Genomic DNA, 13,998 nt, shown 5'->3' with positions numbered 1-13,998 from the left:
GAGATGTTAAAAGTAAAGGCTACCAAACCTGTTAACTTCAAGGAAATTTCTAATAATTTCTAATTTATTTAATTTTTTAACTAAGCCATAGAGCTAGCTTTTGGGTTTACTTCCTTTCGTCAAAGGTAGCAGAAATTCAAAGCGTACAAAAGGAAATTTAGAAGTAGAAGCTGGAAAAATCAGAATGGAGATAATCATCCAGAACATGCTCCCAATTTTGAGTTCAGCAGTTCTATCCTTTTAAGAGAAATTGCGGTTTAGCTAAAATAAGTGGAAGGTTGTTCATGTGGACATCGTTACTCAGGTATCTGTCTGTAGAACTGAACTCACACATCATATTGGAAAAAAATATGCATGTTCATTTATTTTCTCTTCTTTTTAATTGCTTGTAATCAGTGTTTTTGGTTAGCAGGTAATTCAAATTTTTGTTTACTTCATTCAGGAAGAGCATCACCATTTCTGCAAGGCAAAAAATAATCAAAGAAAGTTAATTCTTTTGTTCCTTTGCAAATTACAGATTATACCCTCTGCTTTCTTTAAAAAAATATTTGTCCTTTCCTTGTTTTAGACAGAATGGCCAACTTTTGCAATCTAAATTAATGTTTGCTCATTAATTTAGCAGCCCTATTGACTGACTTTCCCATGTATCTAATAAGCCTTCCGAAACAAATAGAATACGCAAAAAAAATCACCCCTTTCCCTATGGGAGGAGATTCCTCAGTTATCAGGATTAATTAGTTCTCTTGTTGTCACATGAAAAGAAGTTGCACCCCCCAATGTAGGTCAGTGTGAGGGTAGGCTGCTGATGGTCGCTTAGTGACAGGCACAATGATAAGTGAACGTGTCCTGTTGAGCCATGACCCTCCAGAAAAGACAGTGTCAAGTAAAATGCCCAGAGAAGGTACATAGAAGGCGTAAGCCGCTTCTAAATATTGACAGTAGGAATTTCCCTGCTATTCTCCTCCTTTTTTCTTTTCTGGTAAACATGTCAAACTCTATTGCGTTTGTACTCTGCTTCAGTTTTGAAGCATTTAAAAACGTAAGGAAGCTAATGACCCATGAATAGATAGGACGTCAAATAAAGCTATTTTTCTTCAAGACTTCGCATCTTGCTGGTAAAAGCATTGTCTCGCCTACTTGCAAAAGCCACAATGTTGGCTAGAAATAGGATCTTTTACTTCAGCTTTTTGTGAGTGAAAAGCTAAATGAATGACCCTATAACAGATGTGGTATATCATGCCAAATACATTAATGTTAGCTCTTGAATATTAATATGATTAACTATTGGAGTTACATGTCTAAAATGTACTTGAAATCAACGATGAAACTCTGGCTTATATCAATGGGAGCAAAGTTAGACAAACACTAAGCACTCCTTAAGATCTCACCCACAATATTTACAAATACTGCGGTGTCTTTTAGATATACGTAATGTGTGTAAAAGGGCAAAAGCTTGAATATGTACCCAGTATATCTGGGTTTCTTTTTTGCCTGCAGGATGGGGTGAAAAGATCTGCTGTTTGTTTCTTTTTTATTTGATTTTAATAACTCTGAGGCAGATCTTCCGATACACAGGCTTCCAGGCTGTCTTGTTTTGTATGTTTGATTTAAGATTTTGAGATTTTCATGTGGATGTCTTTGCTTATAACCCCATAGAGTTACCAAGAGAAGAGTTTGTAACATTCATAATGTTTTCTTCTCCTTCGCCTTTGGCAGACTTTGACAACAAGAGCAGCCCACATTCCCAGGGCTGTCCCCCCGGTCCCGACATGGGTCGGGGGTGGGCACGGCGCTGCATGGCTGCCTTTGCCCCTGGGCAAGGTGTTGGTGCTGGTGCTGAGCAAAGCCGCGCACTCAGCACCACAGTCGTGAGCAGGCACTGCAGACTTGCTCTCCTGCCTTGCTCTCAGCGCTTGTGGATTATCCACCTTTCCATCAGTTTTAACTGAAAGCAATTTACACGTTACTCTCTAGCAACCGGGTTGAGTGTTGCAACTCCAGCAGCTGGGCTTTGGTCCCAATGGGTTCCTCTGGTAGACAATTGCTTACGGGTTTTTTCATACCTATTGAAGTGTCTGTAAACACCTTTGCATGCTTTCAGCTTTTCTAGAGGCTGAAATAAGGAGCAGTTCAGGGAAGCTTGGGGCCAAGTTGCCCCCTGAAGTAAGGAACAAGATTCTTAAAGCTGGATATAAACGCTGCCTTCTTGGGAGAGCATCTGAGCCTCCAGTTCTGGGATGACAAGAGGAATACGAATGAAATACAGGAACACGGTGGTTTTGTGAAATTGTCAGGTTGTTTAGTTGGAGTGCATTGACAAACCCACTCAACCAAAGTGCCTGGGTTGGTCTTCACAGAAGCTGCCTGAGCTCTTGTAACGTCTTATCTCAGTTTCTCAGTGTTTAGCTTCAGGGACATTATTTTAGAACTGCAAATGATTGACTCATAGACCGTAAGCATCTGTGGGAGACTGTCCCATACAAGCATGGTGCGCTATTTGGCAGAGCCAGCATTTCAGAGTTGAGATCCTTAAATGGTAGGTGAGAAAAATGTATGTTTGCAAGATACCACATAACCAATTGCTTCTTCAAAGGTTTGCTGCATCGTTTTTCATCCTCTTAATGGCTGGCAGAATAGCTTCATTTCTAATCAGAAGTATGGTTGTCTAGGCAAATCACAGAGGAAGTCTGTATATTTGTACAGTTTCACCATTCAAATTTCTGGTAATGCTTGTGGTGCAGTTCAGAGGACCTTTTTTCTCTGAAAACTTGTTATGGCTTTGCTTAAAGCCTGTTCAAGTGAGCTATAATTTAGTTTACATCTATGTTTAAGTGTACCCTTTAAATATTCTTTTGAATATGTATGGATGATAGCATATACAGGAAAAGTACTGGAGCTACAGCTTAAATAAGATCTACAGGGCTAAAAAGAACAATGCACATAAATGTGACTAACTTAGATGCCAAAGGTTAGTTAAAAGTTGGTTAACCCCTACAGTGTACATTTCCTATATGGCTAAGGAAAAGAAACAATCTCTGAAGACCTCTTGCAAACAGTTTTGCAGACCTAACCAGCTATTTGGTTCTTTGCATGGATTGTGTTAGGTAGTCCCAGAAGGTGATTTAGGTCTCTCGTCTCCCCTGATATTGTAGGGAATCAGTAGGAAATACTTACTGACAAATGGAGCAAAGCTGGCCCCTCAAAAAACAACCAAACCCAACACCCAAAACCAGCAGATGAGAGCAGTGCTTCTTTAACTTTTGTACAAAATCCGTGTACTTTTAGCATCTCTTTCCAAAAGTGGATACTTGGCTTCTAGGCCTTTCTCAGACCGAACGAGTTCAAGTCCACATCTCAGAACAAAGTTTTGCCGTTCAGCCTCTAATCTGAGGCTACATCTGGTGCTGGATGAAAGTTGCTGAATCTGAAGCAGCCATTGACTTTGGAGGGTTTATACAGTTGAAATTTAGTCACCAATCTCGGTCCAAAAGTTCCTTCTATAGGCAATGAAAGAGGGAGGCCTTTCCAGTGGGTGATCCATAGCAGCCGAAAAAGGTTCATGTATTTCTACTATGTTTGGTACATACAGCTGTTCATATTTGGTTGTGGCAGGAACCTCTTAGAAGGGCTTAGAATAGCTAAACTGAAGCTGTACTTGACTGCGTTCTAGTGGAAAATTCATATTATCCTTGTTTACATGATGCTGCTTCTCTTGTACGTTGACAAAGAAATACTTTCTCTTGAAGTAAAGTGATCTCTCCCACAATACTGAAATCTTCATAAATTGCACTCAGGTCCAGATTTAGACTTAAACTGGTTTTCAACTTTAACTGTTTCAAAATATTTGCTTGTTTTGTTACTAGCTTCTGGAACACTTTGCTGTCAGCGAAAGGGCAACGGGATGAATCAAGGACTGTTTCTTCTCTAAGGCATGGATTTCTGTCTGCTTGCCATGAAAGCTTTTATGGCCATAGCCTGCCCAGGGGAGTAGTTGAGGCACCATCCCTGGAGGTATTTAAAAGATGGATAGGCGTGGTGCTTAGAGATATGGTTTAGTGATGGTTTTTGTCAGAGTTGGGTTGATGGTTGGACTAGATGATCTGAAAGGTCCCTTCCAACCTAGGCAATTCTATGATTCTATGAAAGATAAAACATTATGCCTTTCCAGCACTTGCTGGCTTGATGCAAGGGCAGGTCCTGTGTTCCTCTAGTCTTCTGGCCATGGAACTTCATAGACTTCCTAAAAATTGCCTCCACATATCCTGTGAGAAGCCTGCCTTGATGTTTTCAAGTGTCCTAAGCCACCTCCACCTCATCTTATACTGACTCCCAGGGCTTCACCCATGCCAGAATGGTCTGGCCATGACTGGGGCCATGCTGGCAGGCTTGCTTTCTCAATAAGGAGCAAATGTTGTCTGGAAGGTGCCTTGAACTTATTCTCAGAATTTATCGTCGAGCTGTCCAGTTACCTTTTGACACCACTTCACTGGTAGGAAGCCTGCAGCTAGCGAGGGACCGTAGGTAACAGTGCTGTGACCTTCAGTCAGAAAGGGAAGATCTTTAATCCCCTTTCATTCCTTCCAGAGCAGTTCCAGCTTTGCAGCAAGTTGTTTGAGTAAGAATTCAGTATCTTAGAGGTCAATACGTGGCTCTTGCCATGGAAGTGGCTGACTTTTGCCCTTCCCATTGAAGGGGCTGCCATGGTGGTGTTTCCTAAGGAAATGCAGCCAGCAGTGCTTGAGGGCACGCTTCCTTGGTTGGATGAGTAGCTGCAAGGTCCTGAACTTTTTTCATCGTACGCTCAGTGAATAGTCTGGGAGCAAAGTCATTGACCGAAACTTGCATAGCTTTCATTTCTACTCTCTTTCCTGAGTAATTCTCATGGAATATTATGTGAGTCCTGAGTCAGGACACCAGGATTATGCTCAGAGCAAAAGAATATGTGTGGTAAGGCGGACATCTCCTTTTTTTTGCTTTCCCCTTCCAGTGTAACATCACAAATGCGAGTGGACTGGGAACAGGATGACTTGTCGTTGTTAATGTGTTTTTTTTTTTTTCTTTGTTTTTCTAGGATCTAGTTCAGGATCAAAATTAAAAGTTCCCGCGTTGAGCATAAGTGGCACACAGCACGTTGTTCAAGCAGGCCAGACTTTAAATCTCACCTGCAGGTAACCAGCTGAGTTGGATTCTTATAATTTGGCTGGGAGTTCATACACCTGACGCTTTCTTTTTTTTTTGCAACTGAAATTAGAAAAAAATGAAATCTTATGTTGTGGGGAAAGGTGGGGAGTGAACTTCAATGGCAATTGTTTAATAGTTCTTTGTTGTTTCTGTTGTTGTTTTTGGAAAACAAGATAAAAGAGAACCCCAGAAATAGCTTGATATAATAAAAAAGAAAGCTTGGGAACTGGAGCTATATAATTGCAGCCCAGCATAATTGTTTCTGCTTCCTTATCTGTATTTGCAGGGGGGAAATGGTTCATTCATGGTCTTTGCCTGAAACTCTAAGTAAGGACAGCAAAAGGCTGAAAGTAATTAAATATGCCTGTGGAAGGAATGGGAAGCAGTCCTGCAGCAGCCTGACCTTGAGCAGAACTCAAGCAAGTGACACTGGAAACTATAGCTGCAAATACCCAACAAGTCCAGCGAAAAAGAAGAAGGAATCTACAGTCTATGTATTTATTAATGGTAAGATTATGTTTTTTAACACTTCTTGGTACTTGCACTTCAATACAGCAAAATGGATAAGTAAGGCAGTTCAGCTGTGGTTAATACAAGGATTTGAGTGGTATTTTCAGCCTTGCAAAATGTCACGATAATTTACCAATTAATGTATAAAATCTGCTTTGTCAGAGCTTGCAAATACAAAGGCTAGTGTTCTATCTGATAGGAAAAAAATGAAGGAAAGAACAAGACCCAATCCAGCCAGTCTGCTAGAGCAAATAAAAATCCACGTGGAAGGAGACTAGTAGTGGATCTGTGAAATGGGTATCAGAGAAATCACATCTTACAGAATCGGATGATGACTGATGCAAACTATATATCTGGTACAACGTCCACTTCAACCTGTCTGTGTAAGATTATAGATTTCTAGGCAGCTGAAGGATGCCAGAGCTGTCTATCTAGATCACTGAATTAGGCTGTAGAAAATTACAATTTGCATGTTGTGGCATCAAAAATGTACTCTGTACTCCACACTACGCAGATTGTAAAAATCTAGAATAAATGGAATCAAACAAAACACTGAATTGTGTTCAGCAAACAAGTATTGTGTAATGTATGGGAAATGCTGGAATTAGGTCAGTTAGGCTATAACAGAAATTGCTTTCGGATCCTGTTTTCTTCCAGGATATTAATCAGATACTTCTCAGAACAGTTGAATTGAATAGACACAATAATAAAAGAAGGAATTATAAACACATTAGGGATTTAATTTAATTTTATATTTTAGTTTTTATTGATTTTTACAGGATAAAATTAATAGATTACTGTAAAATATCTGGATTCACAGATTTTGAAAGCCCGTATTACAGAGAAAGTGCGACTGGAAGTTTTCCAAATTATGTGTCTGCTGCTTCTAACGAGTTCACATCAGAGTGAATTAGCCTTTGTTTTCATTTTGTGACACAAAGAGTGGGACTGGTGCTGTGAAAAAGCAGAATAAAGTGGATCTCTCACTACAGCGACAGAAAATAAGATAGTTTCCCCCCATTATTGTGTTTTGGTTTTTTGAGAATTATTGAATTCTCAAACATATTGGATTCTTGCTGTTCATCCTACTCTCCTTAATCTGAAATATACTCTGGAGTATTTTTCTTATCTAGCTATTTTCATGTAATTCACTGGATATCCAATTACAGATGCATCCATGGAAGCTTAACCAAAGTAGGTTATTCATTTAGCGACCAACATTTCCTGCTGCCTAGGAAAACTTACAATTTTCTTGGATGATTTTTGCAAGTTTCCCATCATCGTGGGACTTTCTTGAACCTCCCACCTCGGATGTCATCTCTATCTGAGATCTACCCACAATCCTCTTCATTCACCGCATGAGAAGGGCAAGGATTGCTGTGACTCTAACTGAGAACCTCTCTGCTAAACCCACTTTAAGTTATAAGGGATTAATTTACATTCTCTTGGTCTCTTTAATGTTCGAAGTGTTAATTTTTCTGGATCCTGAATTTTTACAAATGGAAGATGCAACCAGTCTTTCTAACTCTTCACTGCTTCCCAAGTTGTATGCAGCTTGCTTGCATGTGAAAGAGATCCTCAATGAGATGTATATGAACCGAGGTTTTCTGCATAATGCACATGGTGATGGAAGAGAAACATATCATTGGAGAAATAGTTTTCGTACAGCCCCTTCCCCCCCTCCAATAATCAGTAAAGGAAGACTGCCTGAGTGTCTTGGTTTTGTTGATTTTTCAAGGACATTCAGTCATTAAATGTTGATGTCGCTGTTGAAGGTAGGATTAGATTACGTTTCTCCTCCTATCTTACTTGCCAAAAACCAGTAAAGTATTTAAGGGACAGGCCTCTATCACACTTAGACCTCCTTAGCATCTTAGTTTTCTGAATTCAACAATCCTTTTGATTGAAACCCAATTTCTTAACATTTAATTATTGGTTGTGTCCTAGTAGGCACATATGAGAGTTAGGGCAAACTACTGATAATGAGGGAAGCTGCAAGGTAACTGCTCGTTTAACACCTGTTGAAAGTGTCACTTTGCCCTAAGATGGGGAAAGGTGTATTAGTCCTCCAAAAATTTACAATTTCAGGAAGAATTTTTCAGTAGGTTGGAAAGAAACAAAATATGACGTATCAAAGCTGACCCTTCCTGGTCAGTGTACCATTAGCATTTGGAAAGAAAATACTTAAGGAATCTCTTAATATAAGTTGTTGTTTCTGTGAACTTGCATGAAATTCAATTATCGGCTGAAGTTCGCGTGAGGGGGATAACAAAATCCTCTATGAAGACTACCTTTCTTGAGTTTGGTTTTGTTTTAAATGAATTTGTGGGTGCTTAGGAAATAAACATTTGTAAAATTTGGGTCCCTCCTAGTTTTGTATTGTTTCCTGTGGCAGGACGTTGTGTCAGTCCATTTCCCATATTAGCTCCATGTGGATCACCGAGGTGCCTGTTTCCCATGTCTTAGCATGCTGCAGATGAGAACAAATAGTTGCTATTTACAAACACAGAATCCGAATCAGGAAAGTTGATATTGTTTGTACAGGAAGTCATCACTTATTGTTTTTAAAATGTTATTCATTTCCGTAATTAGAGTGATACTGAATATGAACTGTATTTAAAAAAAAAAACACCCAATAAACCCAGTAAGTCCTTTAGTTCAGTAATGAGCATATACTATGGCAGAAGATGAGCTTCTATAGACAAAAACGAGATGCAAGACAGTAAGTAGGAGACTGCAAGTCTCACGTGCCCCAGGATGGCTCGAAGCATTTCTGAAGTTCTGAAGCATTTGAGTGATCAAGAACAGGCAGGCTGGTGACATTTCTTTCAGGAGCTAGTCCTGACACCACCCTTCCTTCAGCTGGAGAGGTCACTACTGAGTTGCACAGGGGAGTGAGTGCGCAGTGTGTGCCGCAGCAGCTCTTGACCACACACAGCTCAGGAATTGAGACATCCAGCAAGGGAAATGAATTCTCTTAAGAGCCTTGGACTTTGCTCTAAGGAAGCTGATGGTCTGACTTCCACCACGAGCCATGGGAAAAATCTGAAATGAAGCAAAGCGTCTTTGCCAGTTCTTCCACTGTCTTGGACCAAAAGCTGCTCTGATCTTTGTTTTGTCATGCAACGGCAGCCTAGTAGTAAAATGGAAAAAATCATAATGAACACTCAGTGCCTACATTGGAGTGAGGCATGGGGAATTTTCTGCTTGAAAAGAGATAATTCTGGAATAAAGGCATTTAAGAAACACCTAATTATCACCAGGCTGTTTTGAAACCTATGTAGACTTCCCTGTGGACAATACTAAAGGCTTTTCTTTCTGCCTGCCTTTGTTTTGGTATCTCCAAGACTTTCTTTTCCAGTTGCTGGAGCTCATTCACTTTCTTCAAAAATGTGCAGTTCTTTTCATTCTCTACTCTCGTCATCTCTCACCTTTGATCAATTGTTCCCATGGTATGGCAGAGGAAAAGCAAAAAAGTTCAATTACATTGATATATCAAGGTTAGATTTTTGTAAGAATTTAAACAAACTTTGATTCAAGTGAAATTTTGCTGCCTCCTGTGATGAGGGCAGCTTTCAGGTATTAACACACAAAAGTAATGTCTTAATTCTGCTGCAACAGAGAATTCACCTCTAAGTGAAGTTCTGCTTGGCTAAAGGGTATTAGCACATTTCTTAGTCAATGTTCTCCCTCTCCTTGTCTCTCCTTACGCTCCTGCTGTGCATGTCTTCTGACCGCATACTTTTCCTTGCAAAATGAAACCTTAACTGTTACTTCAATCAAGCACCATTCGAAATATTCTGTTTTAAAACCAGACCTCTAGGCTGAGTCAGTTGTCTATTCTCTTTCTATACTTAACAGAGAGAATAAAAAGAACCTTCTGGTGCGTGTTGCTCATCACTGACTATACAAGGAATCTAGAGAACAAGCTTATATAGATGTCTTGCTTTGAGATGATTTAAGTCAGGTGAGAGCTGGGTAAATAAAGGTACATGTCCTGAGAGTACGTGTACTCACAAATGCCTAGAGTGTCAAACACGTCCACTAGTTTTGGATATTTGGCTTGAGATGTGTCTCAGATTGTACAGTCCAAAATGAAGGGCTTTAGCATTAGTGAATGGTTCAAAATGTAAGACTTTGAAGTGCCAAAGCATCTGGGGTTTTGAGAGTGCATTTTCAAACTCTAGAGTTGCATTCTGCAAGTGCTGAGCATATGGCATCTCCTTGGGAGGTCCACTTGTTGACAGATAGTTGGATCCAGCCCCAGAACTGACATGGATTTAAGATTTATCTTGAATGGACTGACTCCTGTAACCCTAAAGGTACTATATTGCAGTACAGGGAGAGCATCCAAAGAGTTCTCCAAAAAGGTCTCCTATCATCTGAAGCATCAAAGCCAAAGTAGTTCAACAGGTGAAAAAAGCAGTAAGACAAAAGACCCTGAAAGCTAACAGAAAGGGAGATTTTCTTCTTTTTCCTTCTTATTTAGAAATAATATGCTGACAGAAGAACCTGCTGTGGCCTGGGAAACTCTTCCTCCCCTGTGCCTTTTTTGTGTCTTTGCTTTTGGCACAGTTTTAACGTATGAGCAGAACGGTTTTGGCTTACGCTGTCAGAGTCAATATTATGATAGGGCTTCTGTTATGAAAAGGAAACTAGTTGAACTTAAACTATGCTACAGCTGTATCAAGTATGCGGACACATTTTTAGTGTCTAATGAGGTTCCTGTTACAAAACAGAGCCCTCTAGGACTTGCTGACGTCAATCACCTATAATTGCCATGCTTTTGTCATTGCGTGTACATGGACTTCACATCATAGTACATTGTGTTGAGCGGAGCCTGTGTGGACCCCTTGGCAGCATCAAAGGCCATGCACTAAGCCCTCCGAGGTCCTTCTTCCTCACCAAGGCTTACAGCTCCTCCTGAAACAGAAATACATTTCCAAGATGAACCATCGTGAGGGAGCGATGCATCTGAAAAACTGTTCCTAACGACCACTAGCCTTTCTAGAGATTGCTTTCTGATCATAGTAATTGCTCTAGTGTGGATTTCCTGGCTGCTGCAGGCAAGAATATTTTTCCTTAAGAGTTTTAACTGTGTTTTATGTGTGTTATGGACCTACGTCGACGATAGCAAAGGAAAACAAACAAACGCTGCCTAAAAATCACTCCACAATTATGCTAGCAATGCTTTGTGTCTGAATGTGCTCCAAATATAAACTGTTCCCCACCTTTTTCTTTTTATTTTTGCCATGGACTTCTATAATTATTAATTTATATTTCAAGTCTCCCTTCAAGGTTTAGAAATCATTTGAATTTAAAGAGTACTGTTTTACAGGCTAAGAAGAGGCAAGACTGGAAAAGCCCTTCTTGCAGATAAGTGTTGTGCTTCCAGACATACAAAATGGGAATTTTTTTTTCTCTTAAGGAACATAGCTATTCAACCTGCTCACGTGTAGCTGTCTGCCTTTCCTAGGGCATGATTCATCTCATCATAAAACAAATGTATAAAAACAGGTCAGATGATGACTTCCATGGCAGAATTCCCCCTTTCTCCCCAGTGACCACACTAACAGTTTGGCCACTCAGCTCAGTGAGAAATGTCTATATTTTAGATGTGTAAGTAGATGAGAGCCACTCCTGGTGTGCGAGGTTATCCTCAAATTTCTTCTGAATAGGTCTACTAATTTAGCTGGGATAAATAAAGTTAGTTAGGGTGAATCCCTACAACGGAAAAGGGAATTTGGCAATTAGCCCATTAACTTTAATGAAGTTTGCATGTCTGTGTTTTAGTAAAGACTTTGGTCCTATTCACGTGCATGAGGGAAAAAGTGTTACCTGAATGTGAGGAAACTGGTTTGGCTCTTTTAGCCTGAAAAAAATCTTAATGATGAGCCAAGCATAAGTAGGTATTTTGGAAGAACTTCAGAGGACAAACTTTCAGAGATTTCAAGGAGCTCAGACTTTCCTGTAGAGGCTTTCTTTTTTCTTGCAAGTGTATGTATAAGTACTCTGGCTTACATAGCTCAGATTATTAAAAACAAAACAATCCCAAGAACAGTAGCTGAAGCTTGTGGAAATAAAGAACGTCTCCATCTTTTCTGAATTTGGCATTTCAGTGTTGGCTAATTTAGTTGTTTGTGCAAACCCCATAAATAGCCTAGACAGGTTACTGATACCAGACATAATATTGCTTGTGTTAAGCCTCTTATCAAGTTTGTATCTGGCTGCCAACCAGCTTAATAAAAAGCTGCTATTTATGTTCTTTAACAATATAGCAAGTGACCTTCATGGATTTTGTGATTTCATGAATGCTCTTTGTGGTTTCATGTTGATTGTAACGGAGAGATATTGTAAGGAACGCAGTCAAACCACCACACAGTCATTAATTCGAGGCACAATTTAAAAATACACTAAACTTTCTTTTAAAGTAACCGTTAGCACATGCAAATACTCTGGCTGTCCATCTTTCATTTTGCTACCCTGCATGCAGCTCTGAAGCAAAAAAAAAACACCAACAAAAAAACAAACTCAAAAACCAGGGTCAACCCTCTTAGGTATTCCGTTCCAAATCCTGATGGAGCTGAATGTGTAACTTGGATGTTGTCTTCAAGATAGGTCAATCCATGATGTTCCTTTTGTCTAGAGCTTTCTGAACATAAAAGTGAGTGAAGCTGACCCAGAAGACCTCTGGCGGGAGGTTAGGTCATCCCAGATGCGCTGCCAGCCAGCTGTTCGGGGAAGGATGGCATTTACCTCCCTGCAGGAAGGAATTCTGAGGAAATGTAGCAGAAGCTACTGGCAATATGTAGGACTATGATGGGAAGGAAAGAGGAAAAAAGAAGCAAGGATTGCCACTATTTGGGGGGTGGAAGGATTCCACATCTTTGGCACACCCTGCCAGCTTGGCATAATCTCCCCTGGTGCTGCTGTGGGTTCGGCTGTGCCTGATGTAGAGCCTGCACCAGATTTCTGGTCTTGAGGCACCAAGAGCATCCCCTTATGGCCATTAAGACTGAAGGGGAATAAAATCAAAGGGAATCAGGAAAAGCCTCCACACTCATTATGAAAACAAAACTGTGCTAGGAAACATGATGCGTATTTCTTTTAATCAAAAGCAGGAAGACATTTGGAGCACTTGGGGCCATCGATTGCCCTCTGGCCCATGGCGGAAGTCCCCGGTGATGTCAATGGGAGCTCTGCACGCGAATAGCGGGGGCATGGAGACGCCTTGGCGTACCACTGCAGGGAGTGTACCAAGAAAGGCTGTGACTGGGCTTTAAAGCCTACCGAGAGCAGCCAGGGCGTTTGGTTGACTTTTATAGAGCACTTCATTAACTTCTCCAGGCACGAACGTGCATTTCCATTGAAGAAGAAGAAAAAAAAGAAGTCAGATGTGGTGCTCGTTTCCTGTCCCTGCCTTTGGATGGGCAGGAGTCCTGCGAGGTCTGAGCTGCACAACCCCCACTGCCTTAATATTGGCATCAGTCAGTGGTGACACTGTGTCTGCAGACCTCTCCGGTAGTCCCCAGAACAGCTCTTCCTCACACTTGTAATGATCTGGAGATTATGATACAGGAAACTGCTTTGCAAAGCTTGCTGGTTTTGGGCAGGAGCTCTTAATTTTGTGACAAAGATGAACGAGTCTTTGGGGATTAGTAAATCCGTTTGGCTGGTGATGTTAAGGGGCAGGTGACCTCTTCTGTGGCTGCAGCCCCTGAAACAAAAAGGGTTCTTTTCACCGTGCTACAAACAGGTTCATTCTTGGTCTTTCCTTGAATCGTACTGCAGAGGAAACGTTAGCCTAACAAGTCCTTAGGGTATTTTTTTATTACATACGCATCCTCTATTACTCATAAGTTCCTCTTGCGATCTCAGTGGACATTTAACACCTATTATTAAATACAGCATTGTGGCTTTTATTTCAGAAAGTTTGTGTAACATTTTCATTAAACATCTTTAGGAAAACTTTTTCTGTATCCTGTGGTACATTTGCGATACTCTACCTCAGGATTCTCCCTAGTATAAATTAGAGCAGAATTTGCTTCTCTTCCTGTTTGATGTCTCACACAAAAATATTATTGCGTATAATAAGAAAAGAAGATCCTAAGGGCAGAATGGTTTTATGACACTGGGAAGTGCAGATCATACTTTTGAAAGAGAAATAAAAGTAATATATTTGAAGAACTGCTAGAGTGAACACGCAGAACACTTGAATAAAATATCAGAATTTGAAGTTTTATGAAGGATCAGTTCTTGCTAGCTTTAATCATTTCTTATCCAAGAAAGATTTCCAATGTTATTTGT

The 13,998-nt window shown here is 40.3% G+C and overlaps 1 protein-coding gene across 2 annotated transcripts in view; it reads left to right on the top strand.

Annotated features, from left to right (window-relative positions):
• The window catches only part of FLT1 (fms related receptor tyrosine kinase 1), a 113,034-nt gene that overhangs the window by 11,271 nt on the left and 87,765 nt on the right, over positions 1–13,998 (top strand). For both annotated transcript variants that reach the window (XM_063331892.1, XM_063331902.1), the window contains exons 2-3: positions 5,072–5,168; positions 5,468–5,688. In XM_063331892.1, coding sequence (XP_063187962.1) covers positions 5,072–5,168; positions 5,468–5,688 — 318 coding nt within the window. The remainder of the gene's footprint in view (positions 1–5,071; positions 5,169–5,467; positions 5,689–13,998) is intronic.

This window comes from Chroicocephalus ridibundus, chromosome 1 (assembly GCF_963924245.1).
Source record: "Chroicocephalus ridibundus chromosome 1, bChrRid1.1, whole genome shotgun sequence".
Taxonomy (NCBI): Eukaryota; Metazoa; Chordata; class Aves; order Charadriiformes; family Laridae; genus Chroicocephalus; species Chroicocephalus ridibundus.
This window is presented reverse-complemented; position numbering and strand designations above follow the sequence as displayed.